This window comes from Oryzias melastigma, linkage group LG12, assembly GCF_002922805.2.
Source record: "Oryzias melastigma strain HK-1 linkage group LG12, ASM292280v2, whole genome shotgun sequence".
NCBI classification, from domain to species: domain Eukaryota; kingdom Metazoa; phylum Chordata; class Actinopteri; order Beloniformes; family Adrianichthyidae; genus Oryzias; species Oryzias melastigma.
In genome coordinates this window covers 21,296,624-21,312,598 of record NC_050523.1, presented here as the reverse complement: position 1 = coordinate 21,312,598, position 15,975 = coordinate 21,296,624, and the positions used below count along the sequence as shown (strand labels likewise).

Sequence of the window (15,975 nt, the reverse complement as noted above, 5' to 3'; positions counted from 1 at the left end):
GAGTGAAACTCAAATTGTTTATTGTTACGCACAACTTTATATAAACAAATAAATAGAAAACATTGCATAAAATCCAGGAGTACACAACATGAACTGAAAGTTAGCTTAACTCTGGACAGAGTCTGTGTTTGTGTTACGACGGCTGGTTAATCAAACACGTTTATTGCTTTTTTACAGGACCTATTGCACGGGGAGAAACACGTCTGGGGTATTGCAGTCTTTGTTCTAAGCTTCATTTGTCTAAAAATTGTTCACAGAAAATATTACAATTGTATAAAAATGTTTCCGTAAACATCCTGTAAATTGGAATTGGGGAAAAAAGTTCAGGGAATAAAACGGTTTGACTTGTTAAAGTTTAAAAATCGCACAAAAGCACTTGCGGGTTACGTTAAATACGTCACATGATATGAACGTTTATAGTAGCTTTGCTGCCCAGTCATAGATTGGATTGTTTTCACATGAATCTGAAACAGGTTTTTGACATGCTTTGAGAGTTCACACTGTCGAGTTAAAACCAGAATCTAAAAGTTCGCTCAAGAATCTCCTGAATGAAGTTGGAGCAGAGAGTTTGTCATCCTAGAATCCTGTGCTTATCTGAGAGTAAACCGCACACTGGGATCTAAGCTGTGGCGGCGTTCTTACACCTGATCGCTGTCCTCCCTGAAGTACACCTGCTCCCACACCACTGTGCCCCACAGACAGAAGAAGCTCCACAGGTTCTGGAGGGTTCCCCGGTCGAAGGGGTTTTCATCCGCGCCGCAGTGTTTGAGGTAGGATATGCGGTGGCGGGACATGAACTCCCACGTGGTTATGTTGAGAGATATCAGATATAAGTGCGAGCAGAGCAGAAGCAGGACGATGAGCGAGAGCAGGGCCAGGAGCACGGCGACGGCCAGCAGCACGCCGTTGGTGCGCAGCCACAGGTGCCAGCTGTGAGCGTGACTTAAGCCTGTCCTGAGGAGAGGAGCGGGAACAGTCAGGACCCGAGAGCAAAGACCACAAACGGAGCTTTCGGACTCACCAGGCGATGTGCATCCCCCACAGCAGCACCAGCAGCTGGACGGCCAGGTAGAGGACGAACCAGCGATGGTTCCGCTCTCCCACACAGTTCTCAATCCAGGGGCAGTGATGGTCGTAGCGCCGCACGCAGTGCTGACACGCCTGACAGTGCTTGGACCTCATTGGTTGCTGCTCATAGCAGAAGAAAGGATGTATAATTAAAAACACTTTGAAATAATTGGTGCATTACTGGTCAATCGTCTGTCCACACCAAGTGAAATTCATGTACTGTACACCATCTTTGTTTTAACATACGTCAAAGTTGCTTCTTGACAGTTCTCCAAAAGTCTGTTGACCTGGAGCTCCTGCTGCCTCAAAAACTTTTCTGGAACTCGTCATGGAGGACCCAGATACTGAGATCAGGTTTATTGATTTATTTTGAAGAACTGAATAAAAGAATCTGTACATGTTTCTGTGTCTGGGTTCACATCTCTCAGAGATCAACTAATCTACAACAGGGATGTGCCGTCAGGGAAAGGCAGTACGGCAAGCCAAAAGGATCAAAAGCTGCTTGGAAAAATGGACATGGCAGCGGCTCACCTGCACATGTACTACAGATAAATAAAATGTACTGTCTCTTATTCATCATGTGTGCCTACTTTGAGTCAGCCTCCTCAGAAACCACTTAAGAGTTTTGCTTTGGTTCTTTTGCAATAAAGCCTCTTTAAAGGGTAATCAAACCCTAAATCAACTTTTTTTGTCTGTTGACCTCTATAATGTGGCTTTAAAAGTGCAGTCTGTGGTCATTTTTAATTCAATTTTAATTTTTAATTCTTGAAAATATAGTGAAAACTGTCTGTGCTGCCCCCTGCAGGTTGAATCGATGTATTACAGTTGAATTTTGTGTCAAACAATTGAAGTCCAACTTCATGATCTGAAACTCCAGTAATAAGTGCGTTTGAGATGACCCAGCGCCTCACCGGCATCGTCGGCGAGACTAAGCTGCTGCAGGACTGGGCGGGGAAAGGTGCCTGAGATGAAGGTGAACGACGAGACTGTACGAGATCAAGTAGTTGGGGGTTTTCCTCAACATTCGGTTGAATTTTAATATGCCACTCCTCCTAGTAGGATTTGTGCTGTTGAGTCTTTTATATTAATTTTTAACATATTCTAGGGTAAAACAGAGAAAATAGCCGCGGTATTCATTGCATGTGCACTGTCCCAAATAAATAAATAAAATTAAACTAAAGTTAAGTTTTAGAGACAACAATAACAAATATAACCACAGATTATTTAAAATCTTGTTTATTTTTTCATCAGTTATTCACTACCTTCCAGAAAGAGTAAAAAAAATACACAAATTTCCTTCATTTAGCGCCAGTTACTTCACATCCAACTACAAGAACTATGTGAACACTGTTTCCCACAATGCATTGTTTTGTAATCCTCTAGGCAGCTTGAAGCCAGCGCAGTACCTATTTTCTGATTGCGCTGGCTTAGGAAGGCGACTTTAACCCGCCCTTTTCCAGCGATACTTTGTGACGGCGCACATTTGACGTCAGTGACAGAAACTAACCAGCATGCACTGCGCTGCAGGCAATCTGCACAGCGCCGGGTCCCCCTTGGTCATCTCAAACACGCTTATTGATAACAGTCTTGTTCGCCAGCCCCACCCCTCTGACTGGATTTTCACATGTCGGCTGTGGGTGGAGTCAACCTCCAACTTCCCTGTTTGGTTACCCTTTAAATGTTTGTTTGTTGGAACCCTTCCTAAAGAAAAACAATGAAATTCTACAAGAGAGTAATTTTCTCCTCATGTGTTGTTGTTATCTCATAATTTGTCCCCCCTCCATCTACAGTAGGAGTGACATGAACGGAGATCAAAGAAGCAGATAAGCATTTTCAAGAACCACCAGGATCCACATTGATGCTCGTGTAGAGGCGGGTCCAGCTAACCTGCAGCAGGCAGTGGCCACAGCGGCGCTGTCGCAGCGATTTGGTGCTCGGTGGGATCATGTCCTGCTGCTCTTCCGTTACCCCCAGTGTGAACTGGAACAGTACAAGTGAAGTGAAACTCTGATTACAGAAACCAAAAAGCATTTTTACATCCTGTACTCTGCACTGTTTGACCTTATTTTTCCAATGTAAAAACACATTTGACCCTTAAAGTCAGACTACGAATATACGATTTCCAATCATATTCAAATTAATGGCAATTAAAAACACGTAGTGAGGCAAAGTAATCAAAAGTGGAACTTTCTGAAATAAAAATCATAATTTTCTACATTAAAAGCTAACTAAAAGCAGTTTTTGCCTGAAAAAAATAATTACTTTAAATAAAAACTGATAAAGGGAGTGATTTATTTATTTTTAAAGTAAAAATCAATTAAATTTACATAAATTAATTTGTTAAACTGAGACCTAAACACAACAAAAATGCGGCAAAACATGCTAAACTTTTCAGGTGGAGAAAACAATCGTCTCAGGAGACACACCTGATTAGGAAATATGTTTCACTGACTTAAATAAATCTCCTTAAAAAGGACAATTTTTGGGATGGTGCATTATCTGAGTTACAATAACATGAATGGAAAATAGATATTTATATTTTCCTTAAACATCCCTTTAAAATTTAAATTAATAAATGAATTCTGCGCCTCTAACTGCCTAAAAAGGTGGAAGAAACACGAAAGAGTGAATTCCATTCAATACTAGATTAACGTTTCACCTGCAAGTTGCTGTCATCTGATAGGATAAAGCCAGGATCCATGAGAGAAACAGCAAAATACAGAAGAACGGAAACCAGCACCAGGAACACAAAGACCACGGGCTGGATGAGCTGACCCGTTTCTTCCTGTTTCCTCAGATCTGTCAGGAAAACACAAAATTGGATTTGAAATGATTTATTTCAAGCAATCAAAGCAGAAAAAATAATACAACAGAAATCAGAAACTATACAAAGATGAAACAGAGTTCAGTAGATTGCCTGAAAGTGAGTGGGAGGAAGCAAACTTATATAATCCCACCCCTGCTAATGATGAACACAAGAGGTTTGTGTATATGTGTGTGTTTGTGTGCTTGTGCTACTGCAGTTCTAATCCTTTACTTTGCATGCAAAGATCCCTCATGTAAGCTTTTGGGTTGAATTAAAATAATAGTGTTGTGGTACAAACTAGTATGTTTTTTCTTTGTTTTCTATTTATTTAAATGTGTCTCTTGCTAAGAGTAGGTCTTAAAAATATAGTTTCTTCTATAATTATTTGTTGGGTATTTTCCACACAGTACTGGGTCATTCCTTGACTTGGAGTGGTTTATTTATTTATTTTTTTATCTTCTGAAAAACTCAGAAGCTTTAAGGCAAAACGAAGCTAAACAAACAATTTTACTTGCAACTAGCACAAAAACTGATGGAAATTTATGTTGGCCACTAGGGCTGCCACAAATGATCATTTTAATAGTCGACTAATAACCGATTATTTTTCCCAATTAGTCGACTAATTGGGTCATGCATCAAGTGGATGTAAAACACACACCTTAACCATCATTAGCTCCAAAATAGCCTAAAAAACAAAAAAGCCTAAATTAGCCAAAATAGCTAGCATGCAGATGAAATATTGGCTAAACTCCAAAATAGCCTAAAAAACAAAAATGTAAAAAAAATCCTAAATTAACCAAAATAGCTAGCATGTAGCTGAAATATTTGCTAAACTCCAAATTAGCCTAAAAAGCTGAAAAATTCTTAATTTAACTAAAACAGCTAGCATGTAGCTGTAGTATTAGCTGTTGCGCTACTAGGTGTCGGAAATGTGTTCTCCGCATTTGATCCATTCCCTGTGGGAGCGGTGAGCTGCAGAAACAGCCGCACTCAGGAGCCATTTGGTGGTTCAACCCTAACCGTAACTGTAGTACTGACCTTAACACTTCGCCTGGGTTAATGTGGCCAAAGAAAAAGTTCAGGACTGGCTGCACATATTTAGAAAATTATATGGCAATAATCACTTAAAAAAAAAAAAAAAACTCAGTTGTACCGAGTGTTTGCGTGCTACTGTAGCTTATAAAAACTAAATATTAACATGAGAAATAAAGGTAAACTGCAACAAGTCACAGTGGAGAAAATAAGTATTTGTTCCCCTGTGGATTTTGGTTTTCCCCCATTTAAAATGAAACTGACAGTCCATCATCCTAATGGTACCGTCATATAAACAGAGAGATTAAAAAAACAAAACACTATAAACATTGTTTATACATTTATCTGATTTTCATTGAGGGAAATAAGTATTTGATCCCTCTTGTCAGAACGACTTAGTATTTTGTGGCAAAAACCTTCCTAGCAACCACAGAGTTCAGACATTAATAGTTACTAAGGGTCCAATTATTTTTCTCTCAATGAAATGTAGAAAAAAAGTATATGAATTCTTTAAACTTGTTTTCTTGATTTTTAAGATGACAGGACGTATATTTGCTTTTTAGGTGGGGAAACCTACAAAATCAGCAGGGGATCAAATATTTATTTCCTCCACTGTATGAAAGTGTGATTGGAATTGGTTTATTTCAATCAATGAAAACAAAAGATTACTAAATAAGACACGACATTTGTTATACTGAACTTAAGATGATTCGTCATGACTTGATTGGAATAAATAAAAGAAGATGCATTTCATTCACATGTAAATGTTGCCACTATTATCATTAATCATACATGTATTATACACACATATATAAATATTTCAGTTAATCGTAGTTTGAAAAAGTTAAATTAATTTCTTAAAAATAAGTAGACTCACCTGTGTTATAAAGAAAAAGTATGAGCGTTACAACCCATGTTAGGATGACATGAGCTGTTCTCACCAAAAACCCGGAACCAAAAACATTCTTGAACATGGTCCTGGCATTATTTGGACGCCCCTGTCAATCTCCAGGCGAAGCTGGATGTTGATGCTCCAAGTCCTCGCACTGCTCCGAGGGGGAGTCGACTAGATCAGTACCAGGGAGGGATAAAACCCACCAAAGCTGCCAGAATCGAAATATCAAACTCAGACCACCGAGATGTGCTACTGATGGAATCCAGGGAGCAGACGGTTCCACTGACTGTGAAAGCTAGCTTACAGCGTCCGTCGAGGTAACCTCTTTGAGCACTTTACAACGGTTTATAAATACACATTTTTTATGAAACAGAAACAAATGCAGATATACTGCTCTGGCGACTGCGATATTAATAGTTTTCCTACATTTTCCACCAGTTTTTTTGGTCAAATATTTCTAACATAAGCGCATAAAACAGCGGAGACCGTTCCGAGCCCACCAGGGGGCGGACCAGTATTTGTCGAACGTGAGATCACGTGACTACGTTCGACGTCACGACGTAGGATACTAAAGCTGCACGTAAACTACTGTACCTTGGAGTGTAAACAAAGATCTGTTTAGTTATAGTTGGTGGTAATTTGAATAGAATAGAATAGAATAGAATAGAATAGAATAGAATAGAATAGAATAGAATAGAATAGAATAGAATAGAATAGAATAGAATAGAATACAATATACTAATGGTAGAATATTTAATTTGCATAAGAATGAATAATTTTCACAAAAAAAACAGTTTTTCCCCTTTCTTTTTTTTACGATAGAGCAGACTATGGAGTAGAGAAAACAGAGTAAATATAATTTGAATATGTTTATGTGTTGAGGACTATATGTTTAGCAGCCATTTATTTACATATATGATAATGTACTTTCATTCATAGGTCTGGCAATTAAAAAAATAATTCATAACATTATTTCAATGGCTGTAAAGGAGCGATTTAATGCACGTTTCTAATTAAAGCACATGCATGATAATTTAATTCCATTTTAGAAGCCGTTCTCATTATGTCCACTAGATGAGAGTCAAAGTCTATAAGATTTGATGTATTTGCATTGCAGTTTTAAAATTTGAAAGCACATTCTTACTTTTTCTTTGTTCAGATATTGTTGTGATTGCAATAGAAACCATTCTTTTACATTCTAAATGTTTTACTGGCATTCAGATCTGTTCTGTTTACACCTAATCTCTTAATGCCTGACTTTATTTTGAATTATATATAGCAAAATTCACTACAAGATGATGTTAAATGAAGATGAATCTTGGATTTAATGGTACATTATGAATTAATGGCATACGGAAGGGGTTAAATTAAATTAATTATTTTTCCTAGTTTTTTCTTGCTTTCAGTTACAGCGGTTTCCTGTCAAAACCATTTGAAGGTAAAAGTTTTCTCCAACATTTTCTTTTCTTTTTACTTTAAAACAAAAGCTCTCATAGTGAAAAATTAAAAATATATAAACGTTTAAGACAACCTTTATATATTCTTTTTTTAAAGTCAAGAAAGCAAAAACGGCTATGATGCTCATTTATTATTAGTTTTTTAATTAGTCGAAAAAGTGGAAAATAATTGTATACAAATAATCAATTCTTCTCATTTCACATATTTTTGTTGTCAAACAAATACTTTCATTTTTCAGTTCAAAAAAGACAATAGAAAACAATCGGAAATCATTTGGATCCTTGAGTTGAAGCACATCATCCACCCTCACGGGTCTCTTCCAGCGGTCTCTCAGGACTGGTTTTGAAGCTCTTCAGCCATCTTTTCGTTCAAAATGAATGGGGTCGCCAGCTGTTTCCCTTTCAGGAGAGGCTCCAGGCCCTGACAGTGATATGGAGACTTAATGGTGTTAACAGTTCAAAATAATAGATGCATTTTTTTATTTTTTCAGAACTGCCTTCCAAGTTTAAATGCTTTGGAGGTTTAAAAAAAGTGATTTTGCTATTACCTCTCCAAAGTATGAGACCAGGGGAGATATTTCACATAAGGCCAGAGGGCTGTTCTCGGATGATACGCCACTGCAGAAGGAAAATATACAAACATTTTAATTGGACCCACAAACGCTATTAAACAGCAGCTAATAAAGAACTGGAATTGGATCATTGAAATTATAATCAATACAGCACAGCTTGATGATTTCATGTAGCACCTCGATTCAACCTCCAGTGTGAGATGGTCTTCTATAGGGAAACTGAAATAGATTTGTAACTCATATCATAATGTGCAAAGACTAAGGAGTCGCGGATATGACATAGTAAAAAGAAAACACAATTTTCCCTTTAATTAATAATTTGTGACTTTGAATTAAATCTTTTGTGTCCAAATTAGCATTTAGTGGGCACAAATTAGTATTTCAACATTTAAAACTCCGACCAGTAATTTGCAGCTGCAAAACACACATTTTTGCCACAAAACCCTAATTTATACAGGCTAAATGCTAGTTTGTGCCTACAAAATGCTAATAAAATGTGCTAATTAGTGCATAAAAAATGGAAATTTGTGGCCACAAATTATTAATTGTAAGGGAATAATTATTATTATTTTTTTTAAGTTACGTCCACAGCTCGGGAAAAAATCTGAAAAATCTCTGGCCCTAATCAAAGCCACATATATCCTCCAATATTGAACAGCTAAAGTTACTGTCAGTTTAGTTAAAACAATGAACGAATTGCAGAAACAAAACAATAAAAATAGTCCAGTCATGAGTCACTTTATTTGGATTGACTCAATTTTTTTTGTGTGTCCTCTTAGTATTTCCCTAATTAACCTGTTTTATTAGTGTTAGTGAAACATTTTTATTCTGTATTTAGGCTATAAATATACATTTAACAGATGATGTATTTATATTTAAAAAATAGAACATTAAATAAGATATAGTAAATATATACATATTCAGCTCTGCTGTTTGTCCTATAACTGGTACCGTTTTTTTGTCTGCTCCTGATTCACAACAATTTGAATAAAGAAATACTCAGAAGCACAGTTTTAATCTTAATTTTCTTTAAAAACGTCCTCCATCATAAAAGAAAATGCAGCAAGAACATGTTAAAAACACTATTTTAATCAGAGTGGGTCTTTAAAATGCACTTTCAATTAAAATTTTAAATGGCAAATGTATAATATATATCAAGATTGTGTCCATTTAGGTAATTGGACTGTATTTTATCGCCATAAAATTAGTTGAATCTTTCATGCATGGATTTGTGGACCATATATAGAGATGAATATCAAGTTAGAGGAAAAGATACCTACCCCTAGAATAAACAGACTTTCCAACACTATGAGATTTACTTCCAAAGTACAATAAAGACATAATTGGAAATGATAGTACATTTGTTAGAGAAACATCCCCATCTCACCTGGCTGTGTCTGGTATGGAGTTCCCATGTTCATCCAGTAGAGTGGCTCCAGCAGATAAAACCCAGCGGCAGTGCTGAGCGAGTAAGGAGTTCCTGGCTGTTGTGGGGCTGTCCACGGCGGCACCGTCTGCGTTTTTCAGGGGGGAAAACTCCTCCTCCCTCATGGCCTCAAACACTACAAAGTTGCTTTGAGCGAGAAAGCACATTTTTTTTGTATTTGTAGACTATTCCTATCATTGAAACATCTGTAATAATATCTACCTTGAAAATGGGAAGACATCAAACACAAATTTTTCCATCTTTATGCCGTTGGGTTTAGTGGGGGTTACTTGGTTGCCATGAGAGTCCACAAAAGGTACTTTCTTTAAAGCAACGTGTTGCTTCAGTTGATTCTCAAACTTCCTGCAATCATAATCATAAAAAAAATTACAATTTTAAATAAAATACTTTCAGATACCCAACAATAGATTCACGATTTCAAAATAAAGTACTTAGCTAAACAGTTGCATGCTGGGCAAATCCTTAGCTATCAGAGTACATAGAATGGTTCTCAAATTGTTCACATTTTAAAGTTACTCCTGCTGGAGTCATATACACACATTTTAAAATTAATACAGAGAAGATACAGATTTATAGACTCCTTTTTCCGTTTTTATTACTCAGTTTTCGGCGGCTCTTACTCTGCCACATCCTGCAGAAAGCTCCTGGTGAAGAAGTGATTGCAGATGTTGCCAGCACTGTAAACCAATCCCCCTTCAGGTTCTCGGAGTCCTGCCGTCTCCAGTTGGATCTCGCTGTACTCCACCACCTGGGGGACCCCTCCCACTCTGCAGACCACGCCCACTGGCTCAGCAGGGTGCGTCTTCTCAACCACCTAAGTAGCACCAAAGCACACAATATCACAAATAAACGCTCACATTTATACAAGAACAATCGTGAAAGACGTGATTTTCTTTCACATCAGAGACCTACATATATGAAGCTCCAGGCTGATTGGTGTACTTTTATTGTCATTAATTAAGAATACTGTAAGTAAGACTTTGATTTCTGATTCACAGCCCCTTAAGGAAGGTTCAAATGATGTTTGGTGATCAAGTATTGTCACTGAATTGAACTAATTCAACAAAAATAAAAAATAAATCATGATGAATTTGCTAATTGGCAGTCTCCTTGACATGCAGCCAAGCTCACATATGCTAAAAATCCAGATTTCCAAGTTCACACTACATAATCAAACATAAACAGCAAAATACCACATTTAAAAAAACATTCTAAACTATTACCAAAATACCATTAAGTTACATTAATGTACAATCACACTTCACAAAATATAGCAAAACAGGGACACTATTTTCCTGAAAATGAGCAGTTTCTGACTATATTATTTTTTTTTAAGTAAAACTTAATGCAACTCTTTTTATTTTTTGTTTTCTATGATATATCGTCAATCTCAATTTCTCTTTTTTAACATATAAAAAAAGAAATGAAAATGTAAAAAATGTGCGATAAAAACCTGTTTGGGCTTATTTACAAATTCCTGTTAAAAATAAAAATATCTAAAATAGACAGTAAAAACAAACAAGGAAAAATGATATGATGGCCACTAGAATGTAGTTTTTTTTTCATATGCACAGTTGTTAAAATGCAATACTCTATAGTCAAATCAAAGCTGACATCAATTGTTTCTCTTATCTTTTTTGCTTTTTAAGGCTGATCATTTAACTAAACAATATTTTGGATTTCCACTGCAGAGACTGTAAATTCTGTCATTTATTCAGGCTCTATGAGGGCTGAATTCAGGCCCTTTAGATCAGACTCCTCTAAAAATCTAACAAAAGAAATGATAAAAGAATGTTCTGTTCTGTGGAACTAACTGACGAAGAATGTTAAACTATGAAACTCTAAAAAGATTAAAATGGACATTTGGGCACAACCATTTCTCCATTACTGTCTGTTCTTTTCCTTTTCTACAAAAGCTGATATTAGTAGGATGTGTGGTTATAATTCTGACAAACAGCTTAAATCTTCAAAATCCTCTCCGTTTATCATTCCATTACTGCACCTTGGCGCCGCAGTCGGCCCCTTTGGACACGCAGAAACCAATAAACACAGGGTCGGCCATCTTGACCAGAATGTTGTCCACACAGTACACGTGCAGGAACTCCACCCCCCTCTTCTTCATGTCCTCCAAAACTTTATTATCCTCCAGTGCTTTGTACAGACCCCCATTCCCATCTGAAACACACATGAAATATTTTTTTATTCACCTTTGAGGGTGAAATGTAATTATTTGGAGTTTTACTGAAATATTTTTCTTTACACCTACCTGGGGCCATGGCTATCTTTCCTTTAGCCTGCATGATGACCTTCCCGTCAAAGGTCACTGCTGGGATCATCCTCTGCTCAAACATGATGATGTTTGCTGGCTCCAGCCCAAAGTAGTGATTCTCTTCAAAGAACTTTTTTGTAGGAGCTAGAGTAAATTCGCTGGTCATTATGTACCTGTAGAGGTAAAACACTTATGAAACACTATAAACACTGCAAAAGCTTTGGATTCCCTCCAAGTCTTCTTTGGCTCTGTGACGGCCCCTTAGAATATTTTTTTTTTTTTTTTGTAGCGCAAATTATTCAATATATAAACTGACCAATCAGGTGACTCAATGAAGGTAGTGTGACATGTAGATGTGTAGTCTTCTAACAAGCTCACTCCTGATTGGAGGGAGTGGTTACCATGGAAATGTAGATGGACCAATCACTGCTTACTGACAACGTTGGGTCCCAAAATGGCGACAGTCGTATCACAAAAATATGGCAACTAAATTGACTTTATTTCATTGGAACCAGAGTGAGTCATTTTCAAAGGGTGATGGCACACTAAAGGTGTGCTCACACCGAATGCGATTCGTGCGACAAATTCACGTGCCCCGCCCCTCTTTCGCTGAAATTATCTCCTTGCCGCCTATCAAAAAATGTGATCCTGAAGGCGCGGCCACATGTGGGAGGAGCTACCAGCTCTGTCTGTGGATATCTCACTTAGAATGAATAGAAGACATATACAATGTCGAGGAATAAGGTTTAGCTCTATAAAAACATCAGTCATCATGTCTCCATGTTTGGGTTATGATTATTGTTCAAAGATTTTCCCAGTTCAGGGGGCTGTGTCTGTATGACAGCCGCTTCCGTGGTTTTGTGTCTCTGTGTTTGAGCTTGAAGGCTCACTGTTTTTTTTTTTAATCTGAAGGGGGGAATAAAATTAGTAGTTCTTTTTCCTTTTTTTAATGTTTCGATGAGACCCGAGCTGGCAACCCCCGCAGCATCTCGCTGTCTGCCGGCTTATGGAGCGACTGAGCTCCGCCGCAGGAGCGAAAGTCGCTGATCTATAGGGTTGGGCACCAATTGGGTTTTATGCAGTTCTGGTGCCAAAGCAGTTCTTTGGTTTCGGTTCCTAAACGCTGACAATTTCAGTACTTTGCTCCCAGCTCCCCGGTTCCCGCCCCGCGGTCCTCGCTCCCCGCAGTGGCTCTCTTTCTCCTGGTGTGTGAAGTGGGCGAGCTTGGCTGAAGTCTGTGAGGCTGTCTGTCTGCAGCCAGAGAACCGCCGCGCTGCTATAGGACAAAAACGCTCACTTTGGATTAATATTCTACCTACTGATCTGGTCACTAAAAAAGTCTGGTGCCCAAAGCTGAGTTCTTGATTGGCTGATGGGCACTCAGCACTCAGAAGTGGAACAGTCACATGAGATAGTTTAGATTTGAAAGTACAGTAGAGAAAGAAGACGACATAAATACATGTTTCTTATACCTTCTATACTGTTTAACCCATAATGACCCAGACCCATTTTTCCTTAAAATAAAATGATGTGGAATGCACCTCAGAACCCATTTCTGATATTTTTGAGTTACACTGATGTCACCATGGGTTCTTATGGGTTAATTATACCTTAATTAGACACAGTGATCTCACAAAATAAAAGGGGGAACATATATCCAAAAGTACACTGGGGCAGCACTTCCTGGAAAGTCTGCTAGCATCTCACACCATTTTTCCCACAGATTTTCTCCTGGTGTCTGTGATAGTCTTACCATGGAATGGAGCATGCAGTGCCGTACTTGCAGTCTGCAATCTGCTGGATTTTGCGAATGCGCTCTGCCTGGATTTGATATAAAGTTTTGCCGCTTGGTAGGCCAACGTCGTACATCCCCTTGGGATACTGAACGCCAAGACGTGTCCCTTGACCTCCAGCCAAGAGCAGGACACCGACACGGTTCTTTGAGATCTGCAACAGGCCTGTTCAGAGAGTTTCACAGAAAGTCACATGGCAAGAAAATGTATTCTTCTTTTGCGTAAAAACAACTAATAACTATGGGTGTAACTATTTGTTTTAATAACAATTTCATTCATATCATATTTTTTTTTGTTGCTGATCTGTTTTATCGTACATATTGCTACATTCTGAACTTTACAATTACTGATCTAAAATGAATGTGAAAAGATGTCTCTTCAGTCCTTTTGAACTTTTGATCTTTCATTTTTTTCACTTTTAAAAGATGCTTGAGTGGTATTAAAAAAACCCATAAAATTTAGAGCCCATCATCGTTTATTGTACTTTGTTTTATTTTGTTTTTAGTAAATGGTTTGCATGCTTTCTAGAGGATATTTTTTTGTGAAAGGGGTCTTTTTTAATCAAATTAAGATAATTGGTTTTCTTTTTTTTTTCTATTCTCTGTAGCTACAGCACTGACGTGGCTCCCTGGATTTGGTTCCTCATTTTTGTTCCAATATTGCATGTTAAGGCTGAGGAAATGAACAAGTGAAATTTTTCTGCAAATTGTATTGTAAAAAACCCACAGAGAACCAGAATTGTTCTCGTTTTCTTAGCAGCTGGTCAGGTTTGGCCTTTAAACGAGCAGCAGGAACTTGTTTGTGGTGCAGATGCTGACTGAGCTTCAGGAGTCAGCTGATCAGCTGACCTGTCTCGCCTTCCGCTCATTCTGCATGGCACAAAGATCGACTATTGCAGGAGTCTTCACTTCGATGACTTTTATATTTATCGATGGAAACTCTTATTTTGAAGGGGGAAACATCTCAGTTCATGACTTCTATTGTTTAAAGGTTGTAGTCGTTTAGAGGTTGTACCTTCGCTTTCCCACTGACACACATCCTTCCTGTCGCTCTTCTTCGAGCTGCCGATGAGCTCCGCGGGGATCGGCTCCATGTCCCGGTCCAGGCAGGAGGGCGGTGAGGCTGCAGCCGCTGCGGCCCCCTCACAGTGACCTCTCAGTCCCCGCAGATCCAGCTGAGCCAGCTCCCGCAAGAAGGAGTCCTTCTCCTCCTCACTGAGCTCCGGCCAGAACTGCAGGACGTGACTCTGTCCCGCGCTCGTCAAAGTCTGCCTCGCTTGTTCAAAAGACAACATTCTGCGAGGACGGACGACGACCAGAGATTGCGTTTAAAAACTTGCAGCTTGTTTGCAGGAGGAGTCTGTGCTTTCTACTGGAGGAAATGCTATGGCAAGCCAAAAAGGCCAAAATGTATCAGTATGTAAATAGACGGGGTAATGGGGAGGGATTAACGCGTATATGCCAATGAAGGTGCAAAATTATTACAAAAAGTCAAATTTTATGAGAATTAAGTCTTAACATTTTTACAAAAAAGTCAGTGACTTGATCAAAGAGTAGAAAAATAAATCCAATATGGCCGCTCAGTGAGGGGTTGTTGTCCTGAACTTCCAGCCATTTTCTTAACCCGTTGGAGCCGTGGAATTTCTGGAGACTGTCCTGGTTGCTGTTGGGCGAAGGCGGGATTACACCCTGGACAGGTCGCCAGCCTGGCACGGAGCCCATGGAGACGGAGCGATCGCGCCTGCTACGCCAGCCAGCTGCTTGGTGGACAGTGCGGAAAGTTAGCAAGCTGAATTGCCCATGCTCCAGCAGAGCCAGCTAGCGCTGCCGGTTCCTTTGTAGCTTGCTATGCTGACCCACCGGCGGTTGGCTGCCCGGCAGACGGAGAGCCACCGATTGTGTGATTGTTCCAGCTCCATGGGCTTATGATTTTTTTTTTTCATCAAGACAGTAGTAAAAAGATCCTCCAGTTTTATTTATATTTTCCCCTCTCGGATTAAGTGGGCAACAGACATGTAGTAATGTTTAAAACAGCCCTCAGGGGAGAGACTCTGAAAGATCTGGTGAAACTACAAAGGAACCTCAGTAGAGCTCACAATACACACAAACCCAAGCTACTCGCTCAACATCATCCGTGTTGTCCATGATGTGGCAATGAATGGAGTCCAGAAAAACTTTGGCAGTAAATTTGATGTGCGTCAAAAGAGAGCCGGTTGACGCGAGAATTGCATCCGTTGTGAATGCAGAATAAGAAAAAAGTAAAAATTTGACAAGTAAAAAAGCTGTAAAAATGAGGGGGAAAAGAGTTAGAAAAAAGTCAGCATTGTACAAGAATAAAATCATAAACCTATAGCAAAAAAGTTGTAAAGGACAAATACATGCCTTTTCAAAATACAGTTGTAATTTCCTAGAAAAAAAACATATATTTGCAAAAAAAAAGTTACGCAGGTTCAGTGAGATTCTTGAAAAGTGTGATGTCCATTCAATTTCTCTGAATTGTTTGCAGTGTAAATTTTACAGATAACGCTTACTTGTCTTTGTTGAGAAATCTATCTATTTATTTTATTTTTAAGTCATTTTAAAAAAGACTTTTTTATTTGAAATGTACTACTTTTTTCTTGTAATTATATGACTTCG

The 15,975-nt window shown here is 38.5% G+C and overlaps 2 protein-coding genes across 2 annotated transcripts; both read right to left on the bottom strand.

Annotated features, from left to right (window-relative positions):
• Positions 1-3: 3 nt before the first annotated feature.
• Positions 4-6,314, bottom strand: zdhhc12b (zinc finger DHHC-type palmitoyltransferase 12b). Its single transcript, XM_024264794.2, has 5 exons — positions 5,784-6,314; positions 3,728-3,867; positions 2,956-3,048; positions 1,022-1,188; positions 4-954 (listed from the first exon to the last, which is right to left on the bottom strand). Exons 1-5 carry the CDS (start codon positions 5,878-5,880, stop codon positions 639-641), a joined length of 813 nt encoding a protein of 270 aa, XP_024120562.1. The 5' UTR covers positions 5,881-6,314; the 3' UTR covers positions 4-638.
• Positions 6,315-7,387: 1,073 nt separating this feature from the next.
• uap1l1 (UDP-N-acetylglucosamine pyrophosphorylase 1, like 1) lies at positions 7,388-14,828 on the bottom strand. The gene is made up of 9 exons (XM_024264793.2): positions 14,354-14,828; positions 13,300-13,504; positions 11,544-11,719; positions 11,280-11,452; positions 9,898-10,091; positions 9,479-9,619; positions 9,218-9,403; positions 7,807-7,876; positions 7,388-7,679 (listed from the first exon to the last, which is right to left on the bottom strand). Exons 1-9 carry the CDS (start codon positions 14,631-14,633, stop codon positions 7,590-7,592), a joined length of 1,515 nt encoding a protein of 504 aa, XP_024120561.1. The 5' UTR covers positions 14,634-14,828; the 3' UTR covers positions 7,388-7,589.
• Positions 14,829-15,975: the final 1,147 nt, after the last annotated feature.